The sequence below is a fragment of the Neolamprologus brichardi genome, unplaced genomic scaffold, assembly GCF_056152115.1.
Source record: "Neolamprologus brichardi isolate AB-2024 unplaced genomic scaffold, ASM5615211v1 NODE_ptg000031l+_length_7269946_cov_1, whole genome shotgun sequence".
In the NCBI taxonomy this organism is placed as follows: Eukaryota; Metazoa; Chordata; class Actinopteri; order Cichliformes; family Cichlidae; genus Neolamprologus; species Neolamprologus brichardi.
The window spans coordinates 6,899,182-6,918,179 of record NW_028270136.1 but is presented as its reverse complement, the minus strand read 5'-3'; the positions used below and the strand labels follow the sequence as shown (position 1 = coordinate 6,918,179).

Here is an 18,998-nt window from a genome sequence, read left to right as displayed (position 1 = left end):
GTCAATGCTAATAGGACGTGCTCAGGGACTCCACAGCTTGACTAATATGGTCCTCCCACCCACCTCCTCTATGGAGTGTAGGGGACTATCAAAGGTGATTTATCTGATTATAAATATCTTTCTTTTGTTTGTTTTACAGACTGGGTGGCTGTAATCTCTCAGAAAAAAGCTGTGAAGCTCTATCATCAGCTCTCCAATCTCAGTCATCTTGTCTGAGAGAGCTGGACCTGAGTAACAACAACCTGCAGGATTCAGGGGTAATGTTTCTGTCTGAAGGACTGAAGAATCCGAACTGCAAACTGCAAACTCTCAGGTCAGAACAACAAATTGACTGTTGACATTGAAGTTGAGTAATATACACTATTGGTCAAAAATTTGGACACACCTCATTTAATGGTTTGTCTTCATTTTTACTAATTTCTAAATTATAGACACATACTGAAGACATCAAATATATAAAGCAAAATATATGGAATTATGTAGCGAGAAAAATAATAAATAACTCTAAATATGTTTTATATTTTAGATTGCTCAAAGTAGCCCCCCTTTGCTTTGTTGACAGCGCTGCAAACCCTCCGCTTTCTCTCAATAAGCTTCATGGTTTAGCCGCCTGAAATGGTTTCATTTCACAGGTGTACCCTGTCAGGATTAATTTGTGGAATTTCTTGGCTTCTTCATGGGTTTGGTACCATCAGCTGTATTGTGGAGAAGTCAGATTGGTACACAGCTGACAGCCCTATTTGACAACTGTTAGAATTCACATTATGAAAAGAACCAATCAGCTAAGTAAAAAGAAATGACGCTTTTATTAAGCTCACCAAAAGAATGCCAAGTGTGCAAAGCAGTAATCAAAGCAAAGGGTGGTTATTTTAAAGGATCTAAAATATAAATATGTTTGGGTTATTTCATACTTTTTTGTTCGCTACATTATCCTTATCAGGGTTGCGGGGGGGGGGGGGTCAATCCCATCTGCCCTAGGGTTAAAAGTGGGGTACATACTGTACAAGTCACCAGTCACCACCAACGGGCACATCCAGTTGGTGGATTCAAACTCAAGGCCTTCGTGCTGTTTGAAAAAAATGCTAACCCCCATGCCATCATGCTGCCCTTTCAGTGGGGCAGTAATATATCTAACGAAGAAGATCTGTAAGTGTTTAGTGTTGCATTATCATTATTATTTTACTATTTTATTATTTATTATATATTTGTATTTGAGAATTTGCTCCAAGAGAGTAAGAACAGGAACTAACAAGCCAAAGCACCAAACATATTACATTTAAAGTTATAAAATACAGTCATTTTGTAATATGTTGCTCTACGAACTTTGCAGGGGTTGTGTTGCTAGAGCACCTGCTAAAAGTGGCAAACCACAAATTTTGAATGTTTTTTAAAAAAAAAAAAAATCCTATACATAATTATTTTTATACTTTAAATCCTATGCTTTTGGGTGGCATCTTGGGGCTTTAAAAATAACCAAATGAAAAACATGACTACACAAGATAGTGGCACCTGATCTGCCAGAGGTGCAATAAGCACTGGAAGATGGCGAAAGACGTACCCTTATCCCCCCTCCTCGATTAAGAGATGGTCGTTCCCTTTTCATGTAAATGGCCTCCTTGACTCCCCGCTCAAACCAGCGTTCCTCCCTGTCTGGTATGTGAACATCCTCATCATTGAAGGAGTGTCCACTGGCTTGTAGGTGTAAATAGACTGCGGCATCCTGGCCTGATGAGTTAGCGCTTCTGTGTTGTGCTATCGGCTTCAAAAGAGGTTGTTTGGTTTCCATGATGTATAAATCATCGCAATCCTCCTGGCACTTAACAGCGTACACTGTATTACTCTATTTGTGTAGGGGGACCTGATCATTGGGGGACCAGAAACGCGGTGTTTACAAAAAATGCTATTCAACTGTTCTGATACTTCTGACACATACGGGATCACTACTGGTTTTAACTTAGGCAGCGGTTTTCCTTCTCTTCTGGATTGGCTGAAGCTTTCTTTAGGCACCCTCCCAGCTTTGACCAAGGTCCAGCTGGGATAACCACATTTACTCAGGGCCATCTTGATGTGATGTTCTTTTGCTTCCCTGGCCGCTGTGTCTGTGAAGATGGTGTTCACATTGTGTTGTAGCGTCCTGATGACACCCAGTTTATGCTCCAGTGGATGATGAGAGTCAAACCTTAAATACTGATCCATATGTGTAGGTTTACAGTAGATATAAGCTTATAGATGTTCCCCATTACTAGTGTTAAATGCTCAGTTCTTTTGATCTTTGGGCTGAAGGAAGGACAACACTCGGTGTATAAATGCTCAATCAACAATCTCTTTATTCCATACATTTCTCATTATTCCATACAACACTTTTGAGCATAAACCATCCGAAGGGGAGATGAGCACAGGAGGGTGTCCGCCTGATCTCAAAGTGTCTGAGCGTTTCTCACATTCTTATACCCTCAGCCCCCCTCCAAAGTCATAAAACCTAAACATCCACATTCTTTCTCTCTCTCAGTGAGCCTAAGTTATGACCTTGGTTTCCTGTGCAGTATGTTCTGTTCTTTTCTAGTCACACAAATAAGTCCGTCATTCTCTGAAAGCAATATTTCTTATAACTCAGCAGTATAATGCATCATAAAACAATATCATTCATTCACAATAAATCAGCAGTCTAATGTAATACAAATCAATTCAATAAATGTAATAGTTATCACTTTCTTCTAAGTCAGGAGAACAATGCAAACTAAAACTACATAATGATTTCACAATCTTTAATTAGGGTTATAACGTGGCATAAGATAATATAATAATCTCACACTAGTAAGTAGTAAGTATAATGTATTTATACAGCACATTTCACTGATAAAAATCACAAAGTGCTTCACAATAAAACCAGAAATACAAATAAAAAATATAAAACAGTGAAAAAATTAATTAAAAGCTTGTTTTTTATAAAAAATGTCTTCAGCTTCAGCTATTAAAAGCAGTCAATGAAGTGCAGACAGCATAAAGACAATGGCAGGGAGCTCCAAAACCTAGGTGCCAGTGCCTGAAAAGCCCGATCCCCACGTTTTAAACCTAGTACGTGGGACCAACAGTAACCTCTGACCTGATGACTTAAGTGCTCGGGATGATGCATGAGGTTTCAACAGATCAGAGATACACTGGGGGGCTTCACCGTGCAGAGCTCTAAAAGTTTCACCTAAAATTGGAAATCTCACAGTGTAAGAAGGCTAACCTGCCACTTTTCATATCCTCCCTGGTGAATATAATGTGTTGGTCAACCGAGTTAATTTGATCCATGAATTGTGGTACGTCCTGAGATTTGACTTTCACCCAGTTGTCATCCACATACCTGAACCAATGACTTGGCGGTGTTCCAGGGTAGGATAACAAAGCCCTCTTGTCCACTTCTTTCATGTACAAGTTGGCAACAATGGATGAAACTGGGGAACCCATGTCACATGTTTTTGCCTGTAGTACTGAATTTTGTATGTGAATTAGTGGGAATTAAGACACAGTTCTAAAAGCAAACACACTTGGTCTTTGCTGAGAGTGGTCCTGTTGCTGAAATTGGGGTCATCCTCTCAGCCCATTGTTCTTTTAGTGGTGCTAATTTGATTTTTTGTGCAAATGTACTCTTTATAAGTTTGGGGAAACCTGCAGTCAGCCGAGACTGAAGAAGTCTCTTGGATGAGTGACAAAATGTTTCTCCCACCGAAAACACTACGTCCAGGTGAACAGAATCAGCCTTTTGGGCTGAGCCTTCTGTTGCAGAACTCATTCAACTCATTGGCCCTGTCCAAACAGCCCTCAGCTCCTCTGCTTTTAATGGCCTGTATCCAGTGATGGTTTTCCTGCTACTCCACACCTCTCTGTAGTGATGGTAAATTTGATTTTTTTAATGAATTGAGTTTTAATGAGTCACTCACCAAAGTGAATCTGTTTTTTTAGTCATTTGGTTAACTGAGTCAGTTGACCAGAGAGTGCAAAAAATGTAAATTTTCGCTCAAACTTAATTTGTTTCTCTTTTCATGTATATCCCACTGCTAAGATAAGTGATTCTAAAAGAAAACAAATATTTTATAGAGCAAAAAAATTTCTAAAGGGAACATTTATTTTGTTTATTTTCATTTTATTAGTATTTTCCTTGTGCCAAATATATATTTTCTCATCTAAATGTCCACTGAGCTGTGAGCCAGGGGGCGGTAATGCGCCTTAACATTGGTTGCCAACCAAGCAGAAGAAGAAGCTGTGAGCCAGGAGGGAGAGGGTGAGTGAGTGAGTGATTTGTTCGCTCTATGATTCAGCACAAGAGGGAGGGGGTGAGCGAGTCCTGAGTGATTCATTCGCGCTGAGATCGAGCACAGGAGGGAGGGGGTTAGTGAGTCCTGAGTGATTTGCTCGCTCTATAATTCAGCACAGGAGGGAGGGGATTAGTGAGTCCTGAGTGATTCGGTTAGGCTTACGATTCAACACAGGAAGGGAGGAGGTGAGTAGCTCAAATGTGCTGTTAGCATGTTAGCAGAGCGATGCTACTGTGAACCGAGGAGCTATTGTCTTAATGTGAGCTTCTACTCAGGGTTTTTTCTTCCAGTTCAGAGCAGAAATGTTTTTGTTAAGATACTGGATGTTGTGTTTTTCTCCACAATTTTAATTATAAGCTAGATATATTGCTGCTAACAACAACAGGGATGAGTCAGTGAGTCAGTTGGGCTTGCGAATCATGATTCATGAGTCAGTAAAGTGATTCTCGAGTATTGAACGATTCGTTCATGATTTGCGCATCACTACCTCTCTCATGCTTTTCTGCTAAAGTTTCCACTCCAGCTTTCTATTATAACTGTTCTTAGCCTCTCTGGTCTTGCCCCTCAATACTTCCTTTTCTCATTACTTTATTGAAGTAATTTTTGCAGCATTTCAAGGTTTATGTTCTTCTAAGTGTGATGCTTAACCTATTTTTGGGCAGTTTCTCCCATTCTTTGCAGAACCTCTCATTAGGTCGGATGGGGAGCATTGGTACATTTCTGGAGAGATTTTATTTGGACTTAGTCTGGGCTCTGGCTCGGCTACTCAAGGAGAATCACACAGTGATTTTGAAACCACTCAATTCAAAAAAGAAAATGGCTCTCCTGGAGGGTTCTCAACTCTCTACAGAGCAATGCTCAAGTTCTGCCTGTGACCATTGGGTTCTTGGTCATTCCCTCCCTGAGTACCTCCCTGACTAAGGTCTATCTATTGTGATAGCTCAGATTAGTTAGCAGCAAGAACTAGGAAGTCCACTGCAATGTAAAATGTAATATTGTGTTTAATTAAAATTATTAAATAGGCTGAACTCAATTGTTTTCAATTTGTTATTAGAACTCAATTTAAAGAAGTTACCGGTACTTTTTAGGCAAAAACGCTGATAAACTCAATTTATTTGAGTTGTCTAATAAGTAAGTAAGTAAGCTGGAAGTTTTCCTTCTCAGTGCGGAAGGATGAAAGATGTGTTTTGAAAATGCCACGTCACTACCGTCCTCCTCCCTCACGGATCAGTCCGCATGTTCATGGTGCTCGCATTTGTTATGGAGTATGTTGAGCAAACGTCAGCTCAAGAGATTATTGTTGTCATTGCTGTGGATCTTTACCTGATACACTGACTTGGTGAGTAAACGTTTACTCTTATTCAAACTGATTTTGTGGCTTCTCTTAGTTTAGCACCAGTTTTATAAGCTTTCTAGCTAGTTAGTGTTAGCCTAGCGTTACTGCTGCCGCTGGGCTCATGTTACTTAAAAGTTAAAACCACAGCCTTAAAAAACTTACATAAAACTATGTCAGTGAAATTTTCTGTTGATTGTTTGAAATAAAAAAGTGAGATAAGAGCCCAGACAAAATTCTTCGGGAGGTGCAGCCGTTAGGGGTGGGGTAGGGTGGGGTGTGGGGGGTATTCTCAATCCATAGCCATAACTAACTAACTATATAACATGTCTGTGAAGGTTCTCAGTCATCCAGGTCATTGTAGTCAAAGGAGCTTGCATAGAAAAGCGTCTGGACTTCTTTAAGTTGTTTGAAGACGTTTCACCTCTCATCCAAGAAGCTTCTTCAGTTCTAAGGTCAAATGGTGGGGAGTCCCAGATTTAAACGTAGTGGGAGTATCCCCCCACAGAGGGACAAAAGGACCACTATTAGTGGCTCTTCTATTAGAAGAGCCACTAATAGAAGAGCCACCTCCACAGGACAAGACTCAGCAGTCCATCTGCATCTTAAGGATAAAGGACACTCTTTCGAGGATGCCAATGTTCACATTTTGGACAGAGAAGACACATGGTTTGAAAGAGGAGTGAAAGAAGCCATCTATGTCCACTGTGAGCAACCATCTTTGAACAGAGGCGGTGGTTTACGACACCAACTGTCTGCCATCTATAATCCAGTTTTGAGTTCCCTCCTCAGACGCCTTAATGCCCACTCACATCCTGGGCCATCTGACCTCAGGAATTCGCATGATAAGGTGGGGCCAGGTTTCACAATGAGCTCACCCGAAACTCTGGCTGATTGGGACCCACACCCAGTTTCACACCTTGGCTCAGGCGATTAGCAGATCATCAGGGGGTCCTTTTGTCCCTCTGTGGGGGGATACTCCCACTACGTTTAAATCTGGGACTCCCCACCATTTGACCTTAGAACTGAAGAAGCTTCTTGGATGAGAGGTGAAACGTCTTCAAACAACTTAAAGAAGTCCAGACGCTTTTTTTTACAAGCTCCTTTGACAACTATATATCATGTTTAACCTGAGTAGCAAAAGAGTTCAGGGGGGTTGAATACAATAAGCCAGGATTAGCTGTGCTCCTGGACTATAACAATCCGTGACCTCCCGGTCAGCTATCGCGCTGGTGGATAACAGAGCTCTCCGAAAACGTGGAAGCACTTTCGCAAATATGTGATATTTTTATAAATTAAGTAGATATTTGAACATTACACAGCTACATTCTTTCCTGAAGATATCTTAAAAGGTTATTTTGTGACCCAGGAAGGGTAGGTCTGGGAAAAAGGAGGATCGCATTTGTCGGCCATGGTTGTCGGAGCCTGTGCGCACTTGTAAGCGCGGCAATGGTGGAGGAACGCGGCTAAAAAACTTTTACTTTTTCTGGGTCACGAAATAAACTTTTAAGATATTTTCAGGCAAGAATGTAGCTGTGTAAAGTTCAAATATCTGCTCGATTTATCAAGATATCACATATTTGCAAAAAATGCTCCGTTTTCGGAGACGTCCAGTTTTTTCATGCTTTGTGGCAGCTTTTGAACATCTGTGGCATCTATTAATGTCAAATCTAGCCTTTATTTAACAACATAAGCAAACTCTATGTTACAATGATTGCACAGCCATTAAGGATCAAATCAGTTTCTGAAAAATGTTCTGTTTTTTCTCCCTCTGCTTGCTTCTTACTGTCTTTGAGGCTCGGGACCAGCACTCCTGTTGTTGGACAGAAAGACATCAACTCAGTGGTAAGTATTTTGGTTTTCCAATATATTAGCAACTGTCAGTGACATTTATATTAACCTCTTAAGCCCCAAGCCTACCTGATCTCCTGCTTTTTGCCCCCGTATCAGGGGGCGTTGGGGCTTAAGAGGTTAATCAAGCTGAACTTTAATCATACTTTAGATCAGCCTGTTTTACTTATTGTTTTATTTGTGCTTTGGTTTGGGGACGTTGTTTCTTTACTGATCTTTTCCTGTCTTCTGTTATTAGACTTGAGACATGACTGCACTATGCTGTTGCTGGTGACTCCAGTTAATTCTACAAGACATGTTGTGTAAGTAAACAAACAACCACAGTTTGGTCTGCATTTCTTGAAAGATCACATCCCCCAAACTTAGTTTAGAGGGTCTACACTGAATATAGTGATGTCTGCAAGTTTTCTAACAGCAAAATTTGTTTTGTGCCCAAATCATTTTGCAATCATTAGAATGAAAGTTATTGGCCATGTTTGCATAGCCCTTTTTAAAATGATGCTTTCATGACATTATTGTGTGTTGGGTGGTGGTCACGGCTATCCAGACTGACAATTGGGACATTGAATGTCACCTCTCCGGTGGGGAGGGAGCCTGAGATTGTCTAAATTGGAGTCTGTTTTATACCAAATGCAGAAAAAAATTTGGATGCAAAAAAAAAAAAGGGTTCAATATTGAGGACGAGAGTAAAAACAACCATGGTCCAGAAGAGTTTGGTCAAACAATTGATTTTAATGACCACACGCAGCGTGGGGAGATGTACACTGCAAAACATCAGCTGTAGATCTCCGCCCAAAAAGACACTTCAGATTGCTTTTGATTCATCAGGGTTAACGCCCCCTCATGCGTCATCAGATACAATACATGCACACGTCAAATCAAAACCACAATGACTTTTAACACAGTTTGAAAAGAACACCACCTTGTCTCCATCCCAGGTGTCTTCCTGTCGCTGCCGAATGCTCGCTTATCATCTGGAACATCAGGCACACATTCTGCAACAAACTGTTCTCTTGCAGGCACAATTTTGCAGTTGCAAGCTTTTACAAAATATCATTTGAACCTTCACCTTCCCCTGACTCTAACTGCTGTGTAAGTGTGTGGGTGTGTGTGGGTGTCAACCTGAAATGCACTCAGTTTCCAAAGCATTTAAGATTATTGATTTAACTCAACAGTTTAAAGTGGTTATAACTGCACCTGTAATAAAGGCTAATTGGGTACCAATATGTTTAAACATCTGAATGCAATATCAATATTAATTATTAATGCAATGGTAATGATGATGATTTTTAACAATAGCAGCAAAATATTTCTCTAGTCCCCACACTCCCTTACCACACTTTACTTGTGTCATTGCTCTGACCCTCTCTAGCTGCCCTCTGGCTCAGCAAATCAGACAACAACCTCATGTCATCTAAGTGGTGGTCCAGTAATAAAACGCCAGCTCCCCCTTAAGAACACTCCATGCGTGAGATTAGGTTTTTTCTGGGTCCCTCTCTTGTGGTCCGTCAGGCCTCGGGCATCCAGGATCCTCACCCCCTGTGGTCGCCGAGACCTCCTGTAAAGGGAACAAAAGACCTTTTACTACACCTCCCTAACTTATCATATTTTGGACTCTTTAATCAAAAGCATGATCCTAATTATCTTTTGACTTATTAACTATTATTTATACATGTTCTTCAACATTACTCATCTCAGTACTCATCATTTTAACACTCTGGTTGGTTTCACGTCCCTGCATATGTTTCCTGTTGCTCGCTCTATTCTCCCTTATCTGATCATCAACATCCTGTACACAAAACTGTCGCTGCTGCAAGTGCCTCTGACCTAAAGTCACCTTTCACAAGAAAATCACAAGAGAATCATTATAAGTGCCTATTCTACTAAAAGATCAGAGAGAAAACAACCATTTTAACCAATTAAGTTTAAGCATATAAGCAATTACTCATGCGTAAATTTTATCATAGCCAAAAGCTGCCTAAAAACAACTCCTGTGTGTTAACACTAACTTCATTTTAAAACTCACATTTCCTGTGTTATAACCTGTTCTTGATATAGCATTTTTATTTCATTTTGCTCCTCTATAAACTTTAGTTGACTTCTACAGTGGCCTCATTTGTTAATGGCACGAATTATATCAACAAGTTCCTCCTCTTTTAGCATTAACAACACATAAGACACCTGTGGAGCTGCATGTGTTATTTCGGTACTTTACACGTCACACAGTTTCATTAGAAGCAAAACTCCTATTCAGTTCCTCTTTTCTATCACTTGTTGCTAGGCAAGCTCAAATTCAGTTAGAAGCTAAATGAATTTCAGGCCTTTGGCCTGACAGGTTTATTAAGTCTCTGTGTTTGTAAGCGTGTGCGGCCTTCTATGCTCTAAGTCTCCCTCAATATATCAACTGACACGTCACGCTCAGTGAAGCTTACAACCTTCAATAGACTGGGCATCAACTCTGTTAATGAGCACAATCGCAATGTGTTAAAAAAAATCATTTCTACGTAAATAATCTTCAATGTTATTCATTTGAGTCAGCGACACTTTTTAACATCCTCTTCAGAAGCTCTCTCCTCTATCCTAAAAATAAATCTATGTAATTTCTGTATGTGTAAGCCTACATTATAACCACTTCTTCTAGAATTCAAAAAGAAATAAAACATTTTCTACTCCTACAATCTTCACCAGTTTTCCCCAAAGCATATCTTTTATTCCCACAGTTTCCCTTTAAGTTTTGCATACAGCTTCTTATAAACACCGGCATTTTATCTTCTAAACAGGATTCAGTTCACTTTAATCCTTTAACCTTAACATAAAAAATAACAATTTCTGCCTCAGTTTTACCATATCTAAATAATCAAAACCTCCAAAAGTTATAACATAATCCTAAAACCCATTTCAAATTAAACCTTAAATCCCTCTCTTTGACATATCTCATGTGTCAAACTCAAAATGCTTCACCCAAGCTTAGGAAATTAAAAGAAAAAGGTTAGTCATATCATCTCTCAAAACAGCTCAGCCATCCTCCTCTCAGGTATATTTGCTCCGGCCCTGCAAACCTGTGCTTAAGGAATGAAATCAATTTAATCATCATGTCACATCTTTTCGAACTCCTGGCTCCATCCACAGCCCGCATCCTTGGAACTTCCTAAAAACAAAACCTGAACTTGACATTTCAAACTCAGTTTTCCCCACTTATGATCCAATCTGTGTTATAAAAAATAAACTTAAAACAGAACAGTTATCAGTCATGTGTTTCTTAAGTTAATGGTAACATGAGTTATATCAAAAATGTTTCCACTTTAGCATTTGGCATTCTCCCACCCATATAATGTAATACCATAATCTAACCCCAGTCAATAAAACAGAAATTTTCTCAAAGCAAACGTCAACAACCCAAAATCAGCATCCCCAAAATTAAGTCTTCCACTCCTCCTGCTTATGGCAAAAGAAAAGCAAAGCAAATTATACCCTATCTCTTGCTGGCATGGCAAATTGTTTGTCCACATTTATTCACCCCAACTTTGGTCCAGTCACACAAATTCACTCACATGCATTCACACCAGGTATTGCTTTTTTTTTTGCTTTTTTCTTTTTTCTTTTTTTTTCTTTTTTTCCTTCTTTTCTTATTCTGAATGAACAATGAACCGTGGTAAGAAATTGTCCGATGTGCACGTTGCAATGCGTAATTCTGCCCGTGAACCCAGCTGATATCTTAGTTCAATCCAGCTTACGTTTTATGTCAACCTTTCGCTTTACATGACTAGTCTACAAGCCCCTTTATCTTTACATCTTGATGGATTTCTTTTTTTTTTTTTTTTTTTTTTTTTTTAATTACCTGTCCCGTTTGGCTCTTTTGCCATCAGAATTATTGTCTAAAAGTGAAGAAAGATGCCCAACGGATTTTCTTTACCAAATTGACCATCCCAGCTTTGCCGTAATGGTCTATTTGATTCACCTTTTATTCTTTATTTTATTTTCACTTGCTGAATACGGGACAGACTTGACTGGGGGAAAGAAAAGGGAGAAAGAAAGAGGGAAAGAAAAACAGTTGAGAAGAGGGATGGGGAAGAAGGGCAAAAAACAAAAACCAACAGAATAAGCAGAAAAAAAATACATATATCGATCACCTGGATCACCTGTTGAGAAAGAAAAAAGAAAACAAGCAGAAGAAAACGAGAGTAATAGAATAAACAACATCACAATGATATATGGGAATATGACAGTAAATACTAAATATTAAACATTATTGTGCAGCACGTAAGATCGACAGCACAGTGTGCTTTGAGGTAGGAGCCAAAAAGGGTGTAGTTTGTGTGTGTGATCACCCGTGTGTACACCTGTGAGCATGGACGCGCTTGTTTTCTTCAAAGGTTCCTTCATGTAATGATCTGCTAGAGGGTGTGGGGGGCCACTGCCCCGTCCTCCAGGGCATGAAGCAGGTATGGAGGAGATCAAAACTCCAGACATCCAGAGGCCCCCAGAACACAAGAGACCAAGGAAGACCAACAGAGGGGCAGCCGTGCCACTGTCCCAGAAAGAGCTGAGGAGAGTCCCAGATGAGGGGTCACTCAGCAGCCACGGAGCAGAAGCCAGGGGGGTTGCAGTGACGTGCCCGTGAGCTCCGCCGGCAGCCAGCTGTGCCTGAGTGACCGAGCCCCAGGCCGAGAGGCCGGGGGCACCCCACCTCCGAAGTGGCCCAAGCGAGCCCCAGGCTCCAGGCCCCGATAAGCAGCCGCCAAGGAGTGAGCCGGTGTGTACCTGGACGCCCACCCCCGGACACAAAGAACCACCAACGCGCCGATGTCTGAGGGAGTCCGCCCCGGGCAGGGGGAGTGGTGGGGGGAGATAGGCCTCCAAACCTTGGAGGGCCTGAGATGTCCTCAGAGAGGTGGCGGCTGATACCCAACCTGACATATATACACAGACATACAGGAACACACAGATACAAACATCCATTCCCACCCTCATGCTCTCATATGCACTTACTCCACACTCAACCAACGTGGAGACAGACATAAAGCGACGCTGTACACACAATCACACTCCCCAAGCGTACTCTACGAACCGGGTCTAGGTACCCTTGCCCCTGGAGGGGGGAACTGCACCCAGACCCAGGTTGTGTTACCCTTTTCCCTGCGGTGGGGAGAAGCAGACCGCCCCGACTCCGCAGCAGCAGGGAGACCCCACATTCCGGACCCCAGTCGGACGGCCAACTCCTCCTCCTAGCCCCCCCGCTCCAGCAGGCCACAGAGAACGAGGGTGAGAGAAGACTCCTAACCTCCCTCCACCCGCTCATTGTAGTGTTGATGTATGTGTGTTCTAAGGTGCATTTAAAACCCAGGAGGGCATGGAGCTACCTGCCAGATAGCAACAGGTAAGCGCATAGTCCCTCCTGCTAGCCCTCAATGTCTACGTGTATTTAAAATTGAGAGGTGGGCAATGACGCCAGGGGTGAGGTGTACACCCTGATGGTAATTGGGATTCCGTGTAGTGTGCCCACCCCCAAGATCCTATATGTATGTGTAATGAGAGTGTGAGTAATGTGAATGTCTAAGTTGTGGGATAAAATTGAGGCAGAGGCAGCCAGAAGGGGACAGAGGGGGGGGGGTTACCTCCTCTGCACCCTGGTGACACACCCCTACTCCAAGGCCCTGCATGTGTGGGTGGTTGTGGTGGAGCGGGAAGAGGGAGGCAGCTGGAGATGGGGAGGGAAGGAAGGGAGGGGCAAGTGACCCCTCCCTGGGCCCAGCTCCCCCGCTGACCCCAGTAGGCACCCCCATACTCCGCGACCCACCAGGGAAGGGGGGCCCAGGCCCATCAGAACCGGGGCCCAGTGCAGTGGCGCCGCCCGGCCCCACAGAGCCTGGGGCAGTCCACCCAACCCCACCACAGAGGAAACTGCACCCACCCCATCATCCACTCATCTTCCAGACTACATAAGACAATAGACGCCCAGGCTGAGATCTTCCTCCACCTCTCCTGTATCTCCCCCTCTTGCAGAGAGAGTTCCTGAGAGAGGAGAGCTCCTGCAAGATGTGACAACCCCCCCCCCCACCAGTTGAAGAGCCCCCCAGGTGGCCCGACGCACCGGCGGCACCCTGCGCCAGGGCTGGGCCCCCATACACCCACCCGCCCACAACCCCGGCAACACACCAACCAGGACCCAGGCCCCCGAGGCCCGGCCAGGGCCCCAGGCCAGAGCCAGAGCGCCCCCAGAACCTCATGCCCGTCCCGGACCCACCCAGGGGAAGCCAGGCTACCAGGTCAGTAACCCCCGTCCGTCAGCACAGACCCTCCCCTAGCCCCGCTGCACGTATCCACGAGGAAACCGTCACCTAAGAGCCAACAGAGCCCCTAATTGGCCATGACTGCTACCCCGGGTTGAGCCCCCCAAGGAAGATGCTCCTGGGGAACCCCCTGACGCCCTAAACCTGACCCTACCCCCACACGAATCACAACAGTGAAGGCGAGACCAAAATATGACCCCCCACCCCCACTAGGTGATGGAGCTGATCAGAGGAGCCCAGAGCGATTGATCTGATGTGGTGGCAGAGGCTGTATCAAGACTAATGTAATCTAATAGATAATTTCTATATTGGTTAGAATTAAGATTGTTTTTATTTTTCCAGTTCATGAGGACTGTTTTCTTGGCTATACATAGGGCAGTGAAAACCATATGGGCTATATTCTTTTCTGAAGTGACATTATCTAAGCTGCCCAACAAACACACTAAGGGGGAAGTTGGAATGTTACATTTCAGACACTTTGATAAGTCTTCACATATCTCGCGCCAAAACTTCTGAACTGGTGGACAGAACCAAAGAGCGTGGATATAATTGTCCGGTGAATTGGTTTGGCAGTGTGAGCAGTTGTTGGTAGATGCAAAGCCCATCTTGAACATTCGATGACCTGTATAGTGCACTCTATGTAGTATTTTGTATTGAATTAATTGAAGACTGGGATTTCTGATTAGATGAAAGGTTTTTAAGCAAATCTGAGACCAGAAGTTTTGGTCTAAGTTAACCGATAAATCCGCTTCCCATTTTGCAATAGGAAGTGATATTGATTCATCTGTTTTAGAAAGCATTCTGTATATTTTGGATAGTAATTTGGGGGTTTTAAGAGTAAGAAATTGAACCACACTTGGTGGTGTTTGTAGTTCAACTTGACCCGGTTTAAATTTCTTTTTTATTATGGATTTAATTTGTTGATATTCTAAAAATCTTTTCTTGTTGATCCCATATTGTGTAACTAGTCTGTCAAATGAAATAAATTCTGTTCCTTCTAGTATATGTTCTACATATTTGATTCCTTTACCATTCCAATCTGAAAAGTTTATCTTATTATTGTTTTGTAATATGTCAGGGTTGTTCCAGATAGGTGTACGTTTGCATGGGATTAATGAAGACTCTGTCAACTTCAGAAAATCCCACCATGCTGTCAGAGAAGAGCTGATGTTGATGCTTTTGAAGCATTCATGTCGTTGGATGTTTGAGCTGATAAATGGTAGATCTGAAATCTCAAGATTATTGCAAAGTGCTTGTTCTACATCTAGCCAAGGTTCATCTAAGAGGGTATGTTTTAGCCATCCTGAGATAAACTGAAGCCTGTTGGCTAAGAAGTAGTGCTGAAAGTTAGGTAGTTCTAATCCTCCTTTATCCTTTGTCTTTTGTAGTGTTTTTAAGCTTATACGTGGGGGCTTATTTTTCCAAAGGAATTTGGACATATATGAATCTAGAGATCTGAACCAATCTTGCGGCGGTTTAGTTGGGATCATTGAGAATAAATAATTTATTTTTGGTAATACCATCATTTTTATAGCAGCAACCCTTCCCATGAGTGATATGGGTAGACATTTCCATCTAGCCAGATCACCTTCTACTTTTTTTAAAAGTGGGGTATGGTTTAATTTAGTTAGATCTGCAAGCTTGGGAGAAATATTAATACCTAAATATTTTATATTTCCCGATTGCAGTGGAGTAGAAGAGGAATTATGGAAGCAGCAATTAATAGGAAGAACTGTAGATTTTGACCAGTTAATTGAGTAATCTGATATTCTTGCAAAAGAGTTTATCAATTCAATCACCCCAGAGATATTGGTTTGTGAATTTTGGAGAAAGAGTAACACATCATCCGCATAAAGGCTGATTTTATGTTCCACGTTCTTGCATTTTATGCCTTTAATTACTGAATTCTGTCTAATTGCTGCTGCTAGTGGTTCGATAAAAATTGCAAACAGTGAAGGGGAGAGTGGGCATCCCTGCCTAGCTGCACACCAGGTATTGCTAATAGTGGAGACTCCCGTGCAAATAATCAGATGCTCCACTCTCAGCAAAATGAGCTCATTCATTAGTTTTATTTTGTTTTTAAGAAAATGGTTCTTTATGCTTTTAGACTGGATTGGCTCGCGGTCCAACCTTTTAGACAGAGACTTAGCCTTCTCCTCAGCCAGTTGTAATCTGGAAACCTTATACTCGTTTTCCCGAAAATTTTCAGCGCTGTTAATTCACCCTCAGGCCTGCTTAGAACAAAAATGAGAGAAAAAAAAGAGAGCTGATTATTAGCTCATCACAGCACAAAATAAAATCACCTGACAGGTTTTCACTAAGTGCACTGTTACAAAAATAATAGGCCCAATTTTAGCCATGTCCATATTTAATAAAACTCCCTCTCAACAAGTACAAGTACCTCGGGCTGTGGGTGGACAACAAACTGGACTGGTCATGCAACACAGAGCACCTGTACAAAAAAGCCCAAAGCCGACTGTACTTCCTCAGGAGGCTGAGGTCTTTTAACGTCTGCAGGAAGCTCCTGAGGATGTTTTACCAGTCAGTGGTTGCTGGAGTACTTTTCTATGCTGTGGTGTGCTGGGGGAGCAGCACAGCAAAGAAGGACTCATCCAGGCTGGAAAAACTGATCAGGAAGGCTGGCTCTGTGGTCGGCATGAAGCTGGACACTCTGGTGACAGTGGCAGAGAAAAGGACACTAAAGAAACTGCTGGACATTATGGACAATGCTGGGCATCCTCTGCACACGGCCATAAACAACCAGAAGAGTCTGTTCAGTGACAGGTTGCTTCTCCCAAAGACAAGAACCAACAGACTTAAAAACTCCTTTGTCCCACACGCCATCAGACTGTTTAACTCTTTTCTGGAGGGGAGAGGGAGGGGAGAAAGGAGGACAAAGGAGGGGGGAACAACTAAGCTGTAGTGCCTCTTCACTTCACTGTGCAATTACCTTTTGTGCAATACTTTTTGTTAATAGTCAACGATGCAATAGACTCCATACTTGAAATGTGCAATTCACTTGTATTTTTATTTTTATTTTTATTCCTATTTATTCTATTTATCCCCTTTGTATATTTTATCTATCTATCTATCTATCTATCTATCTATCTATCTATCTATCTATATATATATATATATATATATATATATATATATATATATATATATATAAAATATTCTGTAACTCTGTAACTTCTGTCGGTGCTGTGCTTTTTTGGAAACCGAATTTCCCAGAGGAACCCACCCGAGGGATTAATAAAGTTTTATCTTATCTTATCTATTAAAACAAGAAAACAACCTAAACCTAACTGACAGAATCAACCCATCACTACAACAACAACCTCAAAAATCTTAAACACACAAAAGTTTTGCCACCAGGGTCCTGACACTCCCAGGTCAACTGACACAATTTCACCCGTTCAATACACCGAAAATCTTGTTAAAAATCACACAAGTTACACACAATAATCGCCCCCTTTAAGCACTTTAACATACTTAGATTCAGCATAAGTTATAAACCCGTCACAACAATGTATCATCACTAAATTATAAATTTCTTATCCAACTCTGCACTCCTGAACAAACCGAACCACCTTAATGAATTATCCTGTTACTTTACCATTATATATTTCACCGAATAATCCTCCTCAGTCACTGCTCTGTTTCCTCAATTGAAAGCCTCAGTCACAAAGACACACAGGAAGCTTCTTTGTCACCACTCATTTCAGCTAATTTGCATACTGAGACATATCTCAACAAGTTACCGTGACAAGAGAAATATATGTTTAAACATTACCACATTATTTAATTATTATCTTTTTCTTTCTATATTATTCACTTGTTTTGATCAATCTGTACAAGAGCACTTCTAAGTCACTCTTCTAAAAACTACTTCAATCGCTTTTATTTTTTCCATAAATCACTCCCTTGTCATATAGATTCTCTGAGTTATTCCTCAACTTCAAGCTTTAAGTGTATTTTATTAAACATTCACACCATTTTAACACTCATACAAGTAGCAAGCTGATTTTCATTGCATATGTTTGCGTTCTTAGCCAGGTTTAATCAATGTCTATGCATTAATCTTCATGAGCTTGTCCTTGTAAGGTTAATGCATTTTCTGCTTGTTTATGTGATTTTGCATATGTTGCTTTTTGCAGTGTTTCAGACTCCTTCACAATTCTCCACTTAAACAGTCAGTTTTCTCTTTCCCCGATTTGCTAACCCAAATTTTAATTTCCCACGTTAAATAACAGCATTCTTTGTCCTCAGCCAGAAGTTAGAGCTCGCTTGTCAGGTTCACGGACACATGGCGCTGTGAACAATTCAACCAGAACCTTTCCTTAACATGTCTAGTGATGTTAACCTATAACTTTCTTCCAACCGCTGCATGTGGAAAATTGATCCAGGTCTGTTTTGCCCCTGAAATTAACAAACTAAAACATTTTCATTATTATCATGAGTGCTTAAACGACCCCTTTCTTTCTCTCTGGTCAGAAATACCAACTTATGTCATGTATGTAAGCGTGTTCTTCCTTGCATTTTTATGTATTCATGTTAATGTTTAGTGAGTGTAAGCTGTTTCTTCATTGCCTTTTATGTTATATGATCATGGTAATGGAGTGTAAGCTGCTTCTTCATTGCATCTGTATGTTATAATCAGGTTTAATTCATGCATCTTTTCACTGAGCTCTGGATTCAATCTATCTCACTTCTGATTCTTTCCAAAAATAATTTCACATGTAACAATATGTGTATGTGTGTTTTCTATTCATTAATGTAATTGTCAGTTATTTTTTCTTTTTGTTTACCTCTTTGTTTGTGACGTGGACATTTCTAAACCATCATGAGTTCAGGCTTCAATTTCAACCCAATTATATCCTATAGTCTCGCACGCGAACTCCTCTGGGCTTCACCTCTCACTGGTCCCTGTCCCTCTCTTCACAGTGTCCTGTGTGGCCTTGAAATCTCCAGCAACACAGTCCCAAGTCAACCGTTTTCTTCTTCTCTGTTTCTTCTCCGTTGATCTTTTCAGTATTTTCCTTTTAGGTTAAGTCCCAGCCTGGCAAAATATCACATTCAGTGCCTTCAAACAGTCATGTCACACTGTTCTTACCAGCCTGCAGTTCACCGTGCATGTTTTCATCACGTGGTTTCTTTCATGCTGCTGCTGGAGTCGTCAGTGTTGTTTCAGTTGCACTGCCTTTTGCCTGCTGTTAATTC

The 18,998-nt window shown here is 41.5% G+C and overlaps 1 protein-coding gene across 4 annotated transcripts in view; it reads left to right on the top strand.

Moving 5' to 3' along the window:
• LOC148094750 (NLR family CARD domain-containing protein 3-like) overlaps positions 1 to 18,998 on the top strand; it is a 230,279-nt gene that overhangs the window by 177,928 nt on the left and 33,353 nt on the right. For all 4 annotated transcript variants that reach the window (XM_087837214.1, XM_087837213.1, XM_087837212.1 and 1 more), the window contains one exon: positions 140 to 313. In XM_087837214.1, coding sequence (XP_087693340.1) covers positions 140 to 313 — 174 coding nt within the window. The remainder of the gene's footprint in view (positions 1 to 139; positions 314 to 18,998) is intronic.